Below are 19497 nucleotides of genomic sequence, written 5' to 3' on the forward strand. Positions count from 1 at the left end.
AGATAGTTTTCAGCCGCGATCTATAAGCAGTTTTTTCGTGCTTTCATCGATCTCTACGGCGTTGAATGCCTTACCAGACTTAGCGTGTATCTCCTGCTTCAGATCAGAGTAGTTCTTGAGCTCCTGAACGACTTGCCTGTACTCTACGTCCGAAATAACACCATCAGATAATGCCGTAATTACCTGCGCAAGGATGCTGTTAAGTTTAGCCTCAGCCAACAGCCGTATATCGTTATGTTTCTTGGCCTTTGCGTGAAGTCGGCGGCTAACAAATTTTCCGGAGACATTTAAGACACCGCAAGCTAGGGCCACAGATTCCATGGCCAAGACAGAAGGGGCTGGAATTATTGTTGTGAGTAGTCCCAGACCTGCAACCCCTAGTCCCAAACCGGCCGTGAACATGGCCGAATCAAGGGCCTCGGCGGCTAAGACACAGCGCCGGACCTTTTTGTACAAGGCCCGGCAGAGATCTCGCTCAGATTCAAGCTGCCTCTGTAATTCGCTGATATACTGCAGGCGATGGGCGTGCGCCACACCCTCCGGGGGGTTTTCAACCATAATCGTCGGCGCGGTCGGGGCCAAGGGGTGGTCATCCGTAATCGTCGGCAAGGAGTCTTCATCCGTGATTGTCGGGTACAGTCACCCCATATTGTCTATCCTACGAATCAATAACGTCGGTTAGCTCTAAATTGTCATCGGGGCTACTAACAACGAAGTGGCGAAGGCCTATACCGCACTCTAAATGGATTGCATCGAGATTTAAAACGCCCCCTATGACGACTCGTATATCCTCGAGAGAGTTCCGGATGATTGGGTCGCCCTGGGCCTGTAATTTGATCATCAGTCTGAGATCCTTTGTATCGTGCTCCGCAGGCCACCTTATTTTCACCCCGGTAATCAAAGTGCAACGGCGTTGTTCGGCCGCGCCAAGTATGAGGTCGAAGATAAGTATAGATCCAGGGTTTAGTAGTAGTGCGGCCTTAAAATCGGTTTGCGCGGTAAGACGCACGGGCCCTTCCAGCCCCGGCATTAGTGCGAAGCGGCCTCTTCTGTTCCGATCTATAGAACAGCTGGCGTCTGGTACGTACGACACGCAATAGTTTCCGGAGTTGAAAACTTTTTTCACATCGGCCCTAGTGGCCTGGACCGTCATCGGGGTCACCTTCACATCTATCAGCCAATCGGGGTCGCGAGCTCTGGCAAGAACAAAGCGGTCTTCAAAGCGAATTAATGAGAGTTTTTGTTCTTCAATCACCTCAGAAGGCGACCTGCGCTCTTGCTCTACAGAGGATGAGACATCTTCAAGGGAAGCAAACGTGGCAGGGTCTGCTTTGCACCCCCCCCCACCCCCACCCCCCCCCTCCGTAATCTTTTTGAGGCTGTACTTGCCACTTTGAAACTGGAAGGCGTAGATTTTACCTTCCTGGCCTTGAAGTTCGAACTCCGACACATCTGCCAAGTCACTTAAAGACAGGCATGCAGACCTGGGACCGGCTGCATCCACCATACTCATTCTATTTCTAGGGTAGCACTGAGGTACTCTACATTAATATACTTGCCGTTTTTGTCTAAAAGTGCCACGGTCAAGTGCGTTATATAGTCGGTGCGCAAGGCTTTGTACGGTGGGTTGGGAAATGAAACCGTCTTCCCGCAGTTTATCCCTTCACCAGTCACGGCGATGGCCTGAAGTAGTGTTGAACCGCCACCGAAATCTGAGGTTATTCTCACGCTTTCTGAGGTGCTCAGTTCATCCAAATGCATGAAGACTTCTTTGTGTGTGACCAAGTTAGGTAGATTTTCACCCTCCACAGTCCCCCCTATGGGCGCAATCCCGTCGGAGAACCCTAAGATGGGGGCAAGCTCTAAGAGCGTTATGATGGCATTTCTAGGGAGGGTAAGGACTAGGCGGCCCGTAGCTTCATTCATTTCCAGAGAAACCCCATGCGGCCGGAATATACCCTTGTCCAGCATACAGACATTGTAGTAGCCCGTCGCCAGTTCAACATGTTTGCCATCAAGCAAGAAGCCCACTCCGGTGGGGATATTCACCCAGTTCGGGTAGAATGTTATCTCGTGAAGGGCGGTTTTAAGGCGGCCGTCGAGGTTGTTAAGGGCATGAGGCAGGGTGTGCTGTGCCCCATTTAGAATGTCAGTCAATGTGATGAACATTTTAGCCACGATGAACAGCGAGGCTTACAGGTTCAATAGAGAGGCCACTTACAAGGCCGGGGCATTTCATAGTATCCAAACCCACGCAGAGCAGCTCACGCGATTTGACATCTACATCGATGAAAAGAAGGCCTTTCCAGTCCAGTTCACAGATGTGTTGGCCAAGTACCGGCTGCCACAGATAACCAGCAATGACATTGTTCAGGCCTGGAACACCAATCCTATGCAATTCTGGCAGAACCAAGTGAACTTCGCGGTCTGGTGCGCAACCACGGGCTGCGGCGTCTCTGTAAAAGACCATCTTCTCGCCCCCGACAAACAAATAAGGGCCCTGTACACGTTCCATGTGTATTACCAAGTTAGGCGGATCTTGGAAGAGATCCAGGCCCCCCTGCCGCAAGACAGAGCGTGGGCGGCATTCAAAACCCCCCACGACGAGTGGGCTTATGAGAGGATTTGTAGGGAGTTCCGCGTAGATGCGCACACAGACTGGAGGCGTAGGGGGTGAATCACGGCCTCGGAGTGGCATACTACTATATCACGAGAACGGGTTACAGCCCCACTGGCGATGGGACCTTCGATCCGAGCAGGATGTCGTTCTCTAGAAAGCTACAGCGCTCCACGTCGACTACATCGAGCAGGACACTGAGGAGGCTTGGGCGTCGTTCATTGTCGACACATCCCAAGGATTCACGCAGCCGGGCGTAGAGCGCCTAAACGATTTCATCTGGACATACGTGTGGGCTATTCTAGGTGCCCAAGCGCAACCAAGGGCGCGTGCTCTAGGCACGGGCACAGCCTTCGAAGCGCAAAAACAGTTTGCCGCGAACGTTGAAGACCCTATTTCCTCTCCGATCGACCATCCGTCTGCTATCAAACGCTACCAGGACGTGCTACAGTATGCCGGGAGCGCTGTAGACTTTGTGTATGGCATAGGCCTATATATGGCCCCCAGCGACATGCTTCTGCAGATCGTCCATGTGGCGAACCACCTGTTTGAGTACTGCTCACGGTAGGTGCGAAGTAGTCTTCTCGCATGATAATCCCTCCCCCATTGTTTTAATCTGTGATCCAGATCATGAGGATTAGCAACACCGCAGAAAACAAAGGAGGATTAAAGCCACCCATGATGATACCTGTTTTATATGCTCAAATAATTTTGGCCGTATTATATCTTGGAAAATTTTAAGATTTGTTTATCAGTATTCCCTTAAACACGCGAGAATTAATTCCCGCAAACATATTTTTTTGAGAAAATCTGTGAAAATAAATTCCTGCGAGTAGTAAGTATTTACGGCACCTTTCCGTTTGACTTCAGCTTACGACAATCAGCCACATTACTCGAGCTGAGATCCAAATGGCAATGAATTGCTAGCCATGTATGTAAAGCCAGGGTATGATACTGCTGTTTAATGTTTGCTATTTCTAGGAGAATATCACAGCATTTAATCTTATCTATCCATATTCCTTCAATCTCTGTTACACTTTCTGCTTTTATATCGGTTCTGTGTAGGTATCTTGCACATAACAAATGATGTGATTGGCTCTCATAAGCATACTGACCATCGGCTTCATCGTGACAAGCTATAAATGAAAGGAATCAGCTCACGGACTGGGCTGTCATTTCTTCTGTACTGATTGAGTGAGTGCTTGGGGTTTAACGTCGTACTCTTCTGTACTGACGTGTAAACAAAGTGAGCATTTGTCAGCCTCTGCAACTTACTTGTTCGGTAGTTCATGTTGTTTAGGACATCACTATTAGTACAGCTGTTAGCAAGGGTGTCGTGAAGCGGGATGGTCTGGACTGTACATGTATTTATTTATTAATTTGGGCCAGTTGAAAGTTGACATTGTTTTTCTGCAAAATCTTTATGTCGAAATAATGATTGATTTCCAGGTGTACAAATATTCATGTAGTCAGCTCTTAATTACTTACTGGTCACAACACTGACATCAGTGGTATAAGTAAATACTCAGTCAGCCGAGAGAAATCCACCACCCCCCCCCCACCCCACCACCACCAACCTTGACAAGAAGCACCACAACACACTAGTACATTCAAAGAAGCTGGCCTAGAGATTGTAAAAAACTTATACTTTTTCGTTTTATATTGACTGTGGATCTGTTTTATGATTATTCTTTACTCATAATAATGTATGTGATGAATTCTGAGATATGGAATAAAACAGTAAAATACTGATCACAGGCATTCTTTGGTTCAATTAATTTACTATACCACCAAATAATCTCAAATCAGGTTCGGCACAGTGGAGGAAGGGGTGCAAAAATTTACCATTTGTTGTGAGGGTGCCATATTTGAAGGTAAAGATGGTGTTTCAAACGTTGTCAACAGCCACACAATGAGTCAGTTTATCGTTGTGGTGAATTTGCTGGTAAAAAAAAGTATGTTGACGGCATGAAGCAATGATTTTATCTGCTCACTGTTGAGCAGAAACAACTGTAAGTACCCTGACGCGTGAAGGCCCAAAGACTACACTGTCCTGCAACGACTCAACACCAACTCAAAATTACGTTAATTTAACCAATATTGCAAAGGAAGCTAAACCTGAAATAAAGCATTTGGAGATGACTGGATGTCTTTCTTATAATGAGGATTTCCGCCTGGTCACCGTGGAAGCTTGCATTGTTGATTTCCATGGTGTATTATTAACAATGGTTTACTGTTTAGGACTTACGATAAATAAAAGACCAACACCTCCAGTTAAGAGGAAAATATCTCTTTTACATTGTTTCAGCACACAAACGATCAACTTTATATTATTTCTTGAACATCTGTCAAACAAGAAAAAAAAACAACCCCTAGGCTCGGATGTGAGTTGGTTGTGAGAATTCCGTGCACAAAAACACTAAAAAATATACATAGCAGTTGTATAGGCTACTGAATTGTTATTTGGGTATATGTGTGTTGTGTCTATGCTGATCTACCTCAACATCTAACCCATCGTATAACAGTGTTTAACTAGTTTGAGATTTATTAATGAAAAATCATTAAGCCGATGAATAGGCAATTCTAACTTCTTTATCTTGCATCTTATTCTATTTCGGCTATTTTTTTTATAAGTGAACGTCAATGTGTCAGTCAGAACCGATCTGCACAAATATGCCTTTGAGTTGGTCTTTGTAATATGCTTAACAATTCAAGTTCTTTAGCGATTGTTAGGTAGGGTAGAAGCCTGGGATGAAACTGCTGTTTTGTCCTGTTTTCTCTCACAATTCATGATCCGGGAAACTGTTGTATATACTAGTTATGTTCCTAATATTGTTTGCTCTGCTTCCACCTTAAAACTTCACTGATGTAGTTAATTTTCTATATAAATCAGCTCAATCCATGCATTTATCTGGCTAATCTATATCTTTAAAAATCAGAGTTTCCATATAGTACAACATTTCTTTTTGCATTTACTGAAACATTAGGGTAACAATAGAGTAGAAATGTTCACAAAAATAATGTTGAGAATGGCGCTTTTTTATATTAATACAGAAATAATACACAAAGTCATATTTTGTGTTAGTATATACAGTTTAATAGTCTATATTTTCTGTATAACCATAAAGTCTTTCGTGTCACAGACAAAACAGTAGGCCCTATCTGAGCAGTATTTACCTGAATATGCACAGCCTATTGTTTTCTAAATACACACACCACGTATCTGGTGGACTTCAACATAAATCCTGTACTTGAAATCAACCCAGTCAGAAATCCAGGCAATCCCGGTTTACTCCCGCATAATCCTATGTGTGAATGAATGTCTAATTTAGACCTCAAATTTCCCGAACACCAATGCTAACCTAAAAGTTGGCAAGTCTGGTAATAATACTGGCTCTTCATAATTTGACAAGTACATGTACGCACGTAAGTATTGCAATTCATTTTTACTCGATAACCTTGTTCCTAAATTACAGTGCACTTTTTTCAGTTTTCTTATCTTCTTGGTACGTAATTCTCTCAATTATACAGTCGGGTCAAACATACACGCCTGTCCACTCAAATTCAGATCTGACCACCAATGTGTATAACATTCTACCTACCTACCTTGGCCACACCCGACCCTTTTTTTGGTTTTCGGTAGATTGCTCCATATTTTTTTTTCCTACACCCCGAGCCAAAAGTTGTTGGAGTCATCCATTTACACTCAGGCCTGTACATTCCCCAGTTAAGGACAGGCCTGAAGGTAGAGTTGTCTGTGCATGTACATGTGGGTAGAGTTCTCCAGTTATCAGCAGACATGTAGGTAGAGTTGCACATTTATGGGGAATCATGTATTTAGAGTTGTCCACTTATGCATAGGCATGTAGGTAGAATTGCACAGTTATGTGGAGGTATGCAGATAGAGTCGCACAGTTATAGGCTGACATGTAGTTAGAGTTGCACAGTTACAAGGATGTACGCAGGTAGAGTCGCACAGTTATGGGCTGACATGTAGTTAGAGTGTGCACAGTAATGGACATGCATGTAGGTAGAGTTGTACAGTTATGGGCAGACAATAGGTAGAGTTGCACAGTTATGGGCAGATATGTAGGCAGAAATAAAGTCATGGGCAGACATGTAGGTAAAATTGCACAGTTATGGGAGACATGTAGGTAGAGTTCCCCAGTTACTGGCAGACATGTAGGCAGAGTTGCACAGTTATGGGCAGACATGTAGGCAGAGTTGCACAGTTATGGGCAGACATGTAGTTAGAGTTGCACAGTTATGAGGAGGTATGCAGGTAGAGTCACGTAGTTATGGGCAGACATGTAGGTAGAGTTGCTCAGTTATGGACTGGCGTGTAAGTAGAGTTGCACAGTTATGGGTACACATGTAAGTAGAGTTCCACTGCTAAAGGCACACATTTAGGCATTTGCGCAGTTATGGGCAGGCATGTAAGTAGAGTTTCCCAGTTATGCGCAGACCTGTAAGTAAAGTTGCACAGTTATGGGTAGGCATGTAAAAAGAGTTGCACAGTTATGGGCAAACATGGAAGTAGGGTTGCGCAGTTATCAGCAGTCATGTAGACCTAAAAGGTGATGGGCAGACATGTAATAAGTAAAGTTGCACAGTTATGGGCAGACATGTAAATAGAAATGCACAGTCATGAGGATATATTTAAACGAGTTGTACAATTATGGGCAGACATGCGTGTAGAGTTGCACAGTTGTGGGCAGGCATGTGGTAGAGTTGCGCAGTCATGGGCAGACATGTAGGTAGAGTTGCATGGTTATGGACAGGCACGTAGGTAGAGTTGCATAGTTGTGGGCAGACATGTAGGTAGAGATGCACAGTTATGGGCTGACATGTAGGTAGAGTTGCATGGTTATGTTCAGACACCTATACAGAGTTGCAGTTATGGGCAGACATGTAGGTAGAGTTGCACAGTTATAGGAAGTGTGTAGGCAGAGAGTGCGCAGTTATGGGCAGACATGTAGGTAGAGTTGTGCAGTTATGGGAAGTGTGTAGGTAGAGTTGCGCAGTTATGGGCAGATATGTAGATAAAGTTGCACAGTTATGGGCAGTTTTACAGGTAGAACTGTGCAGTGATAGACATATCTAAAGACAGAGTTAGCCATTTTATTACTGACCTTTCCTGAAGAATACTGGAATGTGGTCAGCTGTAAATTTGGTAGAAGTTTTAACACCGACTAACATAGGACTGCCACGTCTGCAATACAAAAATACAACTCATAACACAGGGCTGTTGAGTCTGCACGACAAAAATACAACTCATAACACAGGGCTGTTGAGTCTGCACGACAGAAATACAACTCATAACACAGGGCTGTTGAGTCTGCATGACAGAAATACAACTCATAACACACGGTTGTTGTGTCTACAAGACAGAATACAACTCGTAACACTTGGCTATCATGTCTGCAAGACAAAATACAACTTGTAAGAATGGGCTGTTATGTCTGCAAGACAGAAATACAACTCATAACACACGGTTGTCGTGTCTGCAAGACAGAATACAACTCATAACACTTGGTTGCCACGTCCGCATTACAGAAATACAACTCATAAGACTGGGCTGTCATGACTGCAAGGCAGAAATACAACTCATAAGACTGGGCTGACACGTTTGCAAGACAGAATACAACCCATAAGACTGTCAGATCTGTAAGAAATACATACATTTTCCTTCCTCTACCTACAATGACAATATGAAGGACACAAAGACAATCTCCCATTGCCCTTCCTCTACCTACAACCGGCCCCGCTAGCCACAGCTGTTAGAGTGTTACACCCAAGACTTTAAAAGAGGACGTTGCAGCTTCCTCACTTGGACTTCAGCATGAAGGGGAAAATGCAACAACTAGTTGACCCGTATCAGTATATGGCTCACGTGGGGCGTCTTACTTGCCTTCAGTAAGGCGCATCAGTGAAGCCTTCCCTCTGCCAACACTGACAACATGAAGGGCATGAAGGCAACCTCCCATTGTCTTCCCTCTGCCTACACTGACAACACGAACGGCATGAAGGCAACCTCCCAATGTCTTCTCTCTGCCAACACTGACAACATGAACGGCATGAAGGCAACCTCCCAATGTCTTCCCTCTGCCAACACTGACAACATGAACAGCATGAAGGCAACCTCCCAATGTCTTCCCTCTGCCAACACTGACAACATGAAGGGCATGAAGGCAACCTCCCATTGTCTTTCCTCTACTTACACAAACAACATGAAGGCAACCTTCCAATGTCTTCCCTCTGCCAACACTGACAACATGAAGGGCATGAAGGCAACCTCTCGCTGTCCTCCCTCTACCTGCCCTTCATATTGTGAATCCACCTTTATCCTTCCTCTAGATGTACCTGCTCTGTCTAAATGTTTACTCACCTTGTGGCCACACATTCACCGGGAAAATGCCGACTTTTGAACACCAAAGCAAAGGCCCCTTCCTACAAATAGGTAAAATAGTATCTGTATAAACGGAATGTACTGAAACACAGTGAGTGTGAAATGTTCAGTAAATATGTCAATATCTGTACATCTGTGACATCTGCACGTCTCAATTACTGTACATCTGTAAGATCAACTGTCTGACATTACTGTACATCTGTGACATCTGCAAATGTCCAACATTACTTTACATCTGTGACATCTACAAATGTCTAGCATACCTATACATCTGTGACATCTACAGATGTCTAGCATAACTGCACATCTGTGACATCTACAAATGTCTAGCATAACTGTACATCTGTGACATCTGCAAATGTTTGACATTAATATACATCTGTGACATCTGCAAATGTCTGACATTACTGTACATCTGTGACATCTACACGTCTAGCATAACTGTACATCTGTTACATCTGCAAATGTCAGATATTACTCTACAGCTGTGACACATTAAATGAGAAGATTTAATTACCACACATCTGTGACATCTCCAAATGTGTGACACTACCAAACATCTGTCACATACACAATGTGTGCCATTACCCTACATCTGTGACCCATTAAATGAGAAAAAAAAACATAATGAAATCTTCTGATGAAAAGGTGTTAAGAACATATCATAGACCTGATCTTTGATGTATGTAGAGATAATTAACATTGGAATACAGGCAACATAACAAGAAGGCAATCACCAAATAAAGAATTCTTGTTTAAATGTTTTGCTCTGAATGGATCAATGTGAATTTACTTACAGACCAGTAAATCAATAAAATCATACACTACAAAATTAAGCAGATTTGAAATTATTTTAAATTAACATAGACTTACATTTATTGTCAGAATGTGTCTCAGTATAAGAAAACATATTTTAAATTAAAGTTTAATGCCAAGCAGTCTGCATCAGCATCATTATGAACATGATGATATGTCTTGAAGTCTTATGAGTATTAATGAATTTTCAGTATGAAGTAACATTACCAGGAAAAAAACAATCAATTATTCCATGTTTCTCTTCAAAAAGATTAAATGGTCAACATGCACACTCTTCAGCTGTGCTCTCTGAGCACTAACCACATCACCCGCCATAGAAAACACACGCTCGCTGGGCACAGAGGTGCCTGGGACCCCCAGGTAGATTTTGGTGAGAGCAGCAAGCAGCAGATAACTCTGCTCATCGAATTTCCATCAAAGCAGCACGTCATCATCTGTGGAGATCTCTGACTCGGATTTGTACCTTGCCACTTCATCCCCCCTAGTATGTGCAAAGCATCGAATAGAAAGACTTCTCTGTCACGACTTTAGTTACAAAAATGTCTCCAAAAAACATTTCCCATAGCAGTTTTTTTTTTTTTTGCAGAGGGTTCGTACTTTTCTTCATCCTGGCATTCAAGGGACTTGTATTGTGGGCTCTCACAGAGTGAATATGGAACCTCACATGACTAGTCTAAATCAAATGGTAAATGTGGAATCTAACATGGTAAGTCGGACAGAGGGGGATTTTCCCACAGTCTGCAGAGTGGAGGTTTCAGGTTCTGTTTTAATAACAAAGCATTATGAAGTGCTGCAGCTTTTGTCCCTATACTGTTGTACACATGGACACATCTAACATCAGCTTCCCGAGTCAACGAAAGAAACATCGGATCTAAAGCTGAGCACAGCAGGAGGAAGTCTCGGACTGCATCACCTGTGTAGCATTTTTGAATATCCCTCCTGACGGCAATTTTGATACTCTGTACAAAAGTAGAGTATGTTTCTTCATCCACTGTCATGGCTCTTGGTATGACCTGTTTTAATGGATGGATGAGTGATGCTGTAGGATGTCACTGGCTGCACAGAAGTGTTGTGACTGCATTCAGGGGCTTTAGAACTCCCACGGCTTCCTCTGCCTTGGTGACATCTGATTCTGAAAGTGTCTTCACACCAGATTAATTTTCCTGATTTCTCTACTCAGTAAGACTGAGGTAACAGGAGGCTGTTGTTCTAAATATCAACTTAACATTTGATATGCACTGTTCCATCTGGTTGGGACATCTTGAACCAGTTTGTGTTCTGGGAGTTTAAGAAGAGCCTGCTTAGACTTGAGCAGCATTGCTGCCGTTGAGCTTCGGTGAAAAAAGTAAAACAATTCTTCGGACTCTTCCCAAGTCTTGAAACCTTGTTAACCTGTAGTGCCCTCTGAGATGCTAGATTCGTAGTATGTGCAAAGCATCGAATATGTGGAGCCAGGCTTGCTTCCTCTACTGCCACCACCATGTTGCTTGTCCGTTACACAAGGTGTAGACACCCCCACTATCTGGAGTTTAAATTAATCCATGGCTGATGTCCGAACATGTGTAATATTTATCACTGTGTGTGATTCAAGGAGAGGTCGGGTCTGAAGAACATAGTTCCCTATCATCCAATCACTTTTAATGAAGTGGGCTGTTGTTGTGATGAAGCTTTCTGTGCCTCTTGACGTCCATCCATCAGTGGTGATTGCTATGGCTGTGACTTTGTCTAATTCAGAAGTAACTCTGTCTCTCACCTCTGACTGCCGACTAGGGATCACCTTTTCGCAGGAGTGAGGGCGGGACGGCATGTCATACTTTGGCTCTAGTGTCTCTACAAGTCGCCTGAATCCAGTGTTTTCGACCACAAAATATGGGCGCAAGTCAAGAGCAATAAACACCCCAATCTCTTTGGTGATTAATTTTGCCCTTGGTGAGATTGGTCCTAGCTTTGAATGCAGCGTCTGTGATAAACAAAGTTGACATTTTGGTTTGACTTGGCGCATTGTCCTCTGTTACATCAGGGTGGTGCCTCGTAGACATATTTGTGGTACTTCCTGTATATCTGATTGCGATTTTGCAAGTCTGACAAACAGTTACCAAGCGGTTACCTGCCAGAAAAGCAAAATGCTTCCACACAGCAAATTTGTACTTCTCTCCGCTCACATGGCTAGGGGTATTAAGTTCTTGACGCGACACCATTTTGGTTGTTGGTTTTTCAAGAAGACATAGTACAGGTCATTTGATTAGCTGTACTGCTGACCCAGAGCCAATCAGAGCAAGGCTTCTGGAAACGGGTTGACTTCCGCTGTAAGCCGGGAGCCGAAACACAGATTTAAACCCAGCAAACTAAAGGTTTGTGAGTTCATTCACACCTTCACACACTATGTTATATATAGATGTTGCACTACTTATTGAGAATAAACCAACCATTATGAACTCTGTCTCGTAATTAAGAAATAATTTTCGTGTCAGGGTAGTCTAACAGTAGTTTTAAACATTTTTTATATTTTAATATATATTAAAATTTGTAAACTCTTCCACATCGATTTGATGTCAAACTACCGTTAGACTACCCTGACGCGAACATTATTTGTATTCTATTACCTTGGTAGCAGCAAAATGTTTCATAATTATAACAAAAATGCCATTGCAGCAAAAAACGCCCGCACTTTCCCGGACATGTTTTCGTTCAACCGAACGTTCTAAAGGGGCGTGACCTACTTCTGGACGAAACCATGATGACGCTAAATATTACAGACGTGCTTTACGACAAGGATAGAACAAAAAAAAAGAATATGTTTGTTTCTCGAAATCAAGTCCAACTATAAAATATCTGCTTTCATATTGTCCTGCTTTCAGCTGCTGTGATCGGAGTAGGCCTCGGTGAGACAGGCACGGTGTCAAACAGCGACCATACTGACAGTGAGCCAGGGACGTCGTTCGTTGCTGGCAGTTTGGGCAGGTCAGAAGATTTCCTAAGCTCAGTTTGACAGAGCTAAAGGAGCTGGAAACCTCTGGCATCAGCACAATGACAAAAAAGCAGGGAGTTCAACTGTTTAAACGTAATTAAAGTTTGACTTATGTACGAAAAAAAAATAATTGAAACATACACAAAATTAGGTGAACACTAGTTTGATACTGAATTTTATTTGGTTTACTTGTGTAAATGCTTTGCGGTCATGTTGTATTCTGTATCAAATTCATAAACACTGGGTAACGAATGCTAAAAAAATGGAACACTTCAGTTCACATTTTCAATTCAATGTTAATTTCCCAACATATGTTGATAAATAACAAAACAATAACAGCATCATAGATATGCCTTCATGCTTATTATAAGTAAGCAAATAAATATATTATAATTTATATGTTCAAGGTATCATGAGGATAAATATGATTTGTGTTTATGGGATTGTGAAATACAATTTGTAATAACGCAATCCGTACAAAGTTATATATACATTAAACCAGCGACGTGCACATGTTTCACTCAGTACGCCGTACCAGAATCGCTACGTAAAATATAGGCGTCACTTCGTACATAAGGGTCACATGATGTACCGATTTTGAAGATCTGGGTCAACCGCAATACATTTGCGGCAGTCTGACAACAGCATTTGCAGAGAGAAAAGATAAGCAAATGGACTGAACATTGTGAAAAAAAACAACAGTTCAACATGGATAAAACATCAAACAAGGATTGGGAGTTAAAAAGGACAATCTGCAGCCAGTCCACTATCCTGAGGATGTGAAGTTGACTGTGCTGTTATTTACTGTTGCATTGTTGAAAACCCTCCAAATCTTCGAGGCATGACTGAAAACTGGGATTTTGCCATTTGGATGGTATTGCTACTGTTATGTGTAACATTATAGTCGACAGCGTTGGGCACTTGCACTGGGAGTGGCGTGACCGACATGTAAGTATTCTCAACGGCATTTTCACTTCCAGCATTTTCTGATAACACACTTGAAGCATGCAGGATATTGCTGATTTCACAGCATTTTGAAACAAACGGTTTGGTGACATAACTCCATACACTGGATTCATTGCGGTGGCCTGTCACAGACATAACGACCACCACAAAAACCCCGGCATCAGCAAGACTACTGTACATATGTGGCACTGCTGTACATGTGTGATACTGCTGTACATGAGTGATAATGCTGTACATGTGTGACATGATAATGATCTAAAGCATCACTGACCAGTTGCATGGCAGTCATCTCCACCCACTGTCTGAAGTGACCCTGCTGGTCATGTGTGACACTACTGTACATGTGTGGCACTCCTGTACTGTACATGTGTGGCACTGATGTACATGTGAGACACTGCTGTACATGTGTGGCACTGCTGTACGTGTGTGGCACTACTGTACATGTGTGGCACTGCTGAACATGTGTGACACTGATGTACATGTGATACACTGCTGTACATGTGAGACACTGATGTACATGTGTGATGCTGCGGTACATGAATTTATTTATTTATTTATTTGATTGGTGTTTCACGCCGTACTCAAGAATATTTCACTTAAATGACAACGGCAGCCAGCATTATGGTGGGAGAAAACTGGGCAGAGCCCGGAGGAAACCACGACCATCCGCAGGTTGCTGGCACATCTTCCGAAGTACGGCCGGAGAGGAAGCCAGCATGAGCTGGACTTGAACTCACAGCGACCGCATTGGTGAGAGACTCCTGGGTCATTATGCTGAGCAAGCACGCTAACCGACTGAGCCACGGAGGCCCCCTGCTGTACATGAATGATAATGATGTACATGTGTGACACTGCTGTACATGTGTGGCACTGCTGTACATGTGTGACACTGATGTACATGTGTGGTACTGCTGTACATGAATGATAATGATATACATGTGTGACACTGCTGTACATGAATGATAATGATGTACATGTGTGACACTGATGTACATGTGTGGTACTACTGTACATGTGTGACACTGATGTACATGTGTGGTACTGCTGTACATGTGTGGCACTGATGTACATGTGTGGCACTACTGTTCATGTGTGGCACTGCTGTACATGTGTAACACTGATGTACATGTGTGGTATTGCTGTACATGTGTGACACTGCTGTACATGTGTGGTACTGCTGTACATGTGTGACACTGATGTACATGTGTGGCACTGCTGTACATGTGTGGAACTGCTGTACATGTGTGACACTGCTGTACATGTGTGACACTGCTGTACGTGTGGCACTGCTGTACATGTGTGGCACTGCTGTACATGTATGACACTGCTGTACATGTGTGACACTGCTGTACATGTGTGACACTGCTGTACATGTGTGGCACTCCTGTACATGTGTGGTACTGCTGTACATGTGTGACACTGCTGTACATGTGTGACACTGTTGTACATGTGTGACACTGATGTACATGTGGGATACTGCTGTACATGTGTGACACTGATGTACATGTGGGATACTGCTGTACATGTGTGATAATGCTGTACATGTGTGGTGCTGCTGTACATGTGTGACACTGATGTACATGTGTGACACTGCTGTACATGTGTGACACTGCTGTACATGTGTGACACTGCTGTACATGTTTGACACTGATGTACATGTGGGATACTGCTGTACATGTGTGATAATGCTGTACATGTGTGAGATGATAATGATGTAAAGCATCACTGACCAGTTGCATGACGGTCATCTCCACCAACTCTCTAAAGTTCTTGTCTTTGTTGTTGTCATACAGGTGCTTGATGAGCTTTGGGATGACCTCTGTGTCGGTTTCAGACTCAAACACAAAGTCTCTCGCTTCCTGTCACAATAAAAGAAAACAAAGCTTAAACTTTCTCATTCACTGGTATGTTTTGCTGTAGGTTAATAGTTAATAGTACTATCCCATGGCATAACCAAACAAGACTGACCAAAAATAGCCTGATGACATTGGCATAACTAAACAAGACAGACCAAAACTAGCCTGATGACACTGGCATAACCAAACAAGACTGACCAAAAATAGCCTGATGACACTGGCATAACTAAACAAGACTGACCAAAAATAGCCTGATGACATTGGCATAACCAAACAAGACTGACCAAAAATAGTCTGATGACATTTGCATAACCAAACAAGACTGACCAAAAATAGCCTGATGACATTGGCATAACTAAACAAGACTGACTAAAAATAGCCTGATGACATTGGCATAACTAAACAAGACTGACCAAAAATAGCCTGATGACATTGGCATAACTAAACAAGACAGACCAAAAATAGCATGATGACATTGGCATAACGAAATAAGACTGACCAAAAATAGTCTGATGACATTGGCATAACCAAACAAGACTGACCAAAAATAGCCTGATGACATTGGCATAACCAAACAAGACTGACCAAAAATAGCCTGATGACATTGGCATAACCAAACAAGACTGACCAGAAATAGTCTGATGACATTGGCGTAACCAAACAAGACTGACCAAAAATAGCCTGATGACATTGGCATAACCAAACAAGACTGACCAAAAGTAGTCTGATGACATTGGCATAACTAAACAAGACTGACCAAAAATAGCCTGATGACATTGGCATAACTAACAAGACTGACCAAAAATAGCCTGATGACATTGGCATAACTAAACAAGACTGACCAAAAATAGTCTTATGACATTGGCATAACTAAACAAGACTGACCAAAAATAGCCTGATGACATTGGCATAACTAAACAAGACTGACCAAAAATAGTCTTATGACATTGGCGTAACCAAACAAGACTGACCAAAAATAGTCTGATGACATTGGCATAACCAAACAAGACTGACCAAAAATAGTCTGATGACATTGGCATAACCAAACAAGACTGACCAAAAATAGTCTGATGACATTGGCATAACCAAACAAGACTGACCAAAAATAGTCTTATGACATTGGCATAACTAAACAAGACTGACCAAAAATAGCCTGATGACATTGGCGTAACCAAACAAGACTGACCAAAAATAGTCTGATGACATTGGCGTAACCAAACAAGACTGACCAAAAATAGTCTGATGACATTGGCATAACTAAACAAGACTGACCAAAAATAGCCTGATGACATTGGCATAACCAAACAAGACTGACCAGAAATAGTCTGATGACATTGGCATAACCAACAAGACTGACCAAAAATAGTCTTATGAATGGCATAACTAAAAAAGACTCACCAAGAACAGCTTAATGACTTTGAAGTTGGTGATGATTCCATTGTGTACGACAATAAACTCTGAGAAATAAGAAAACGCATGAAGACAATCATACTGAAATGCACAATATAAATACAGAGACACATATCCCAAATAACCTCTTCAGCCTTTCAGTGGTTGGCCATGATATGGCTGAGATATTGCTGATGTGGCGTTAAGCCATAATCATTCATTCATTCATTCTTTCAGTGGCTGTTAAAACCTGCTATGATATAACAGTAAATTATAACCTCAGCATATTTCAGAGTTACATATACCTGTAGATACAGAATACAGTCGGAAAAAAGCCCATCAAGCGGATATATTATGGCAAACACTAGCCCTTCACCAAGGTAAGCAAATCTTGTATCCGCAGAAACAGTAGCTTTCACTAATCGCACCCACTTTAATGACAATGAAAACATTCACAATACTGGTACTGGTACTGTCCATGAATCCCAATCAAATACTGGTACTGTTATTCAAGTAGGCAAAAGCCAGTGCCGTTCCAAGGATCCCAAACAAAATACTGGTACTGTTATTCAAGTAGGCAAAAGCCAGTGCTGTTCTACAGATCACAATCAAATACTGGTACTGTTATTCAAGTAGGCAGAAACCAGTGCTATTCCACAGATCACAATCAAATACTGGTACTGTTATTCAAGTAGGCACAGGCCAGTGCTGCTTTACAGATCACAATCAAATACTGGTACTGTTATTCAAGTAGGCAAAGCCAGTGCTGTTCCACAGATCACAATCAAATACTGGTACTGTTATTCAAGTAGGCAGAAACCAGTGCTATTCCACAGATCACAATCAAATACTGGTACTGTTATTCAAGTAGGCACAGGCCAGTGCTGCTTTACAGATCACAATCAAATACTGGTACTGTTATTCAAGTAGGCAGAAACCAGTGCTGTTCCATAGATCACAATCAAACACTAGTACTGTTATTCAAATGGCCAAAAACCAATGCTGTTCCATGGATCACAATCAAATACTGATAGTGTTATTCAAGTAGGCAAAGCCAGTGCTGTTCCACAGATCACAATCAAATACTGGTACTGTTATTCAAGTAGGCAAAGCCAGTGCTGTTCCACAGATCACAATCAAATACTGGTGCTGTTATTCAAGTAGGCAAAGCCAGTGCTGTTCCACAGATCACAATCAAATACTGGTACTGTTATTCAAGTAGGCAGAAACCAGTGCTGTTCCACAGATCACAATCAAATACTGGTGCTGTTATTCAAGTAGGCAAAGCCAGTGCTGTTCCACAGATCACAATCAAATACTGGTACTGTTATTCAAGTAGGCATAGGCCAGTGCTGTTCCACAGATCACAATCAAATACTGGTACTGTTATTCAAGTAGGCAAAGCCAGTGCTGTTCCACAGATCACAATCAAATACTGGTACTGTTATTCAAGTAGGCATAGGCCAGTACTGCTCTACAGATCACAATCAAATACTGGTACTGTTATTCAAGTAGGCAAAGCCAGTGCTGTTCCACAGATCACAATCAAATACTAGTACTGTTATTAAAGTAGGCAAAAGCCAGTGCTGTTCCGTGGATCGCAATCAAATATTGGCACTGTTATTCAAATAGGCAAAAGCCAGTGATTTTCCATGGATCACAATCAAATACTGGTATGGACATTCAAGTAGATGGAAGCCAGTGCTGTTCCATAGATATACCTTGTCAAACGTTGGGGTGCCCTAATTATGCAGCCAACAAACAAAAAAATAATAAATAATGATCCATTAAAATACAATCCACATGGTAATATATGTATATAGCTGTGAATGTGAACAAATACCGTGGGTTGGGTCCGATCGTTGTGGGTGACTGTTGACCATGGAAGGTGCTCCGTGTGTGGCCCATCGGGTGTGAGCAATTCCGCAGTGAACATCGTAGGTCATGTCTAGATTTAGGTCCTCGTGCACTGAAGCAAGGAATAACAGCTCTTGTTTATTTCAATCATTTTGATTTGTCTTTGATTGATCTAGGAACATTGGCACGTTTAACATTCAACAAGTGGCTTAGAATGTATTCCTAACTACTTACAACATGAAGGGTGGAAAGAATTAAAGATTCATGTTCAATGCATGACCATGGATATGCCTGACGTAATTTACACTGTACATAATATTTGTCCACTTATCAGTACCATGACAGTGGACATGCTGGCAGTGACTTACCCAATACCTGTTCACTTATCAGTGCCATGACAGTGGACATGCTGGCAGTGACTTACCCAATACCTGTCCACATATCAGTGCCATGACAGTGGACATGCTGGCAGTGACTTACCCAATACCTGTTCACTTATCAGTGCCATGACAGTGGACATGCTGGCAGTGACTTACCCAATACCTGTTCACTTATCAGTACCATGACAGTGGACATGCTGGCAGTGACTTACCCAATACCTGTCCACTTATCAGTGCCA

The 19497-nt window shown here is 42.6% G+C and overlaps 1 protein-coding gene across 3 annotated transcripts in view; it reads right to left on the reverse strand.

Moving 5' to 3' along the window:
• Positions 1 to 19497, reverse strand: part of LOC135461782 (glutamine--fructose-6-phosphate aminotransferase [isomerizing] 1-like) — a 67576-nt gene that overhangs the window by 37555 nt on the left and 10524 nt on the right. For 2 of the 3 annotated variants that reach the window (XR_010443396.1, XM_064739011.1), the window contains exons 4-8: positions 18865 to 18990; positions 17031 to 17089; positions 15507 to 15635; positions 9006 to 9067; positions 7750 to 7829 (exon numbers count right to left, since the gene is read on the reverse strand). Coding sequence is in view for 2 of the 3 variants with exons in the window: in XM_064739011.1 (XP_064595081.1) it covers positions 7750 to 7829; positions 9006 to 9067; positions 15507 to 15635; positions 17031 to 17089; positions 18865 to 18990 (456 nt within the window). In the remaining variant the exon portion in view is untranslated. The remainder of the gene's footprint in view (positions 1 to 7749; positions 7830 to 9005; positions 9068 to 15506; positions 15636 to 17030; positions 17090 to 18864; positions 18991 to 19497) is intronic. The other variant, XM_064739012.1, reaches the window with a different exon arrangement.

The sequence above is a fragment of the Liolophura sinensis genome, chromosome 1 (assembly GCF_032854445.1).
Source record: "Liolophura sinensis isolate JHLJ2023 chromosome 1, CUHK_Ljap_v2, whole genome shotgun sequence".
Classification (NCBI taxonomy): Eukaryota; Metazoa; Mollusca; class Polyplacophora; order Chitonida; family Chitonidae; genus Liolophura; species Liolophura sinensis.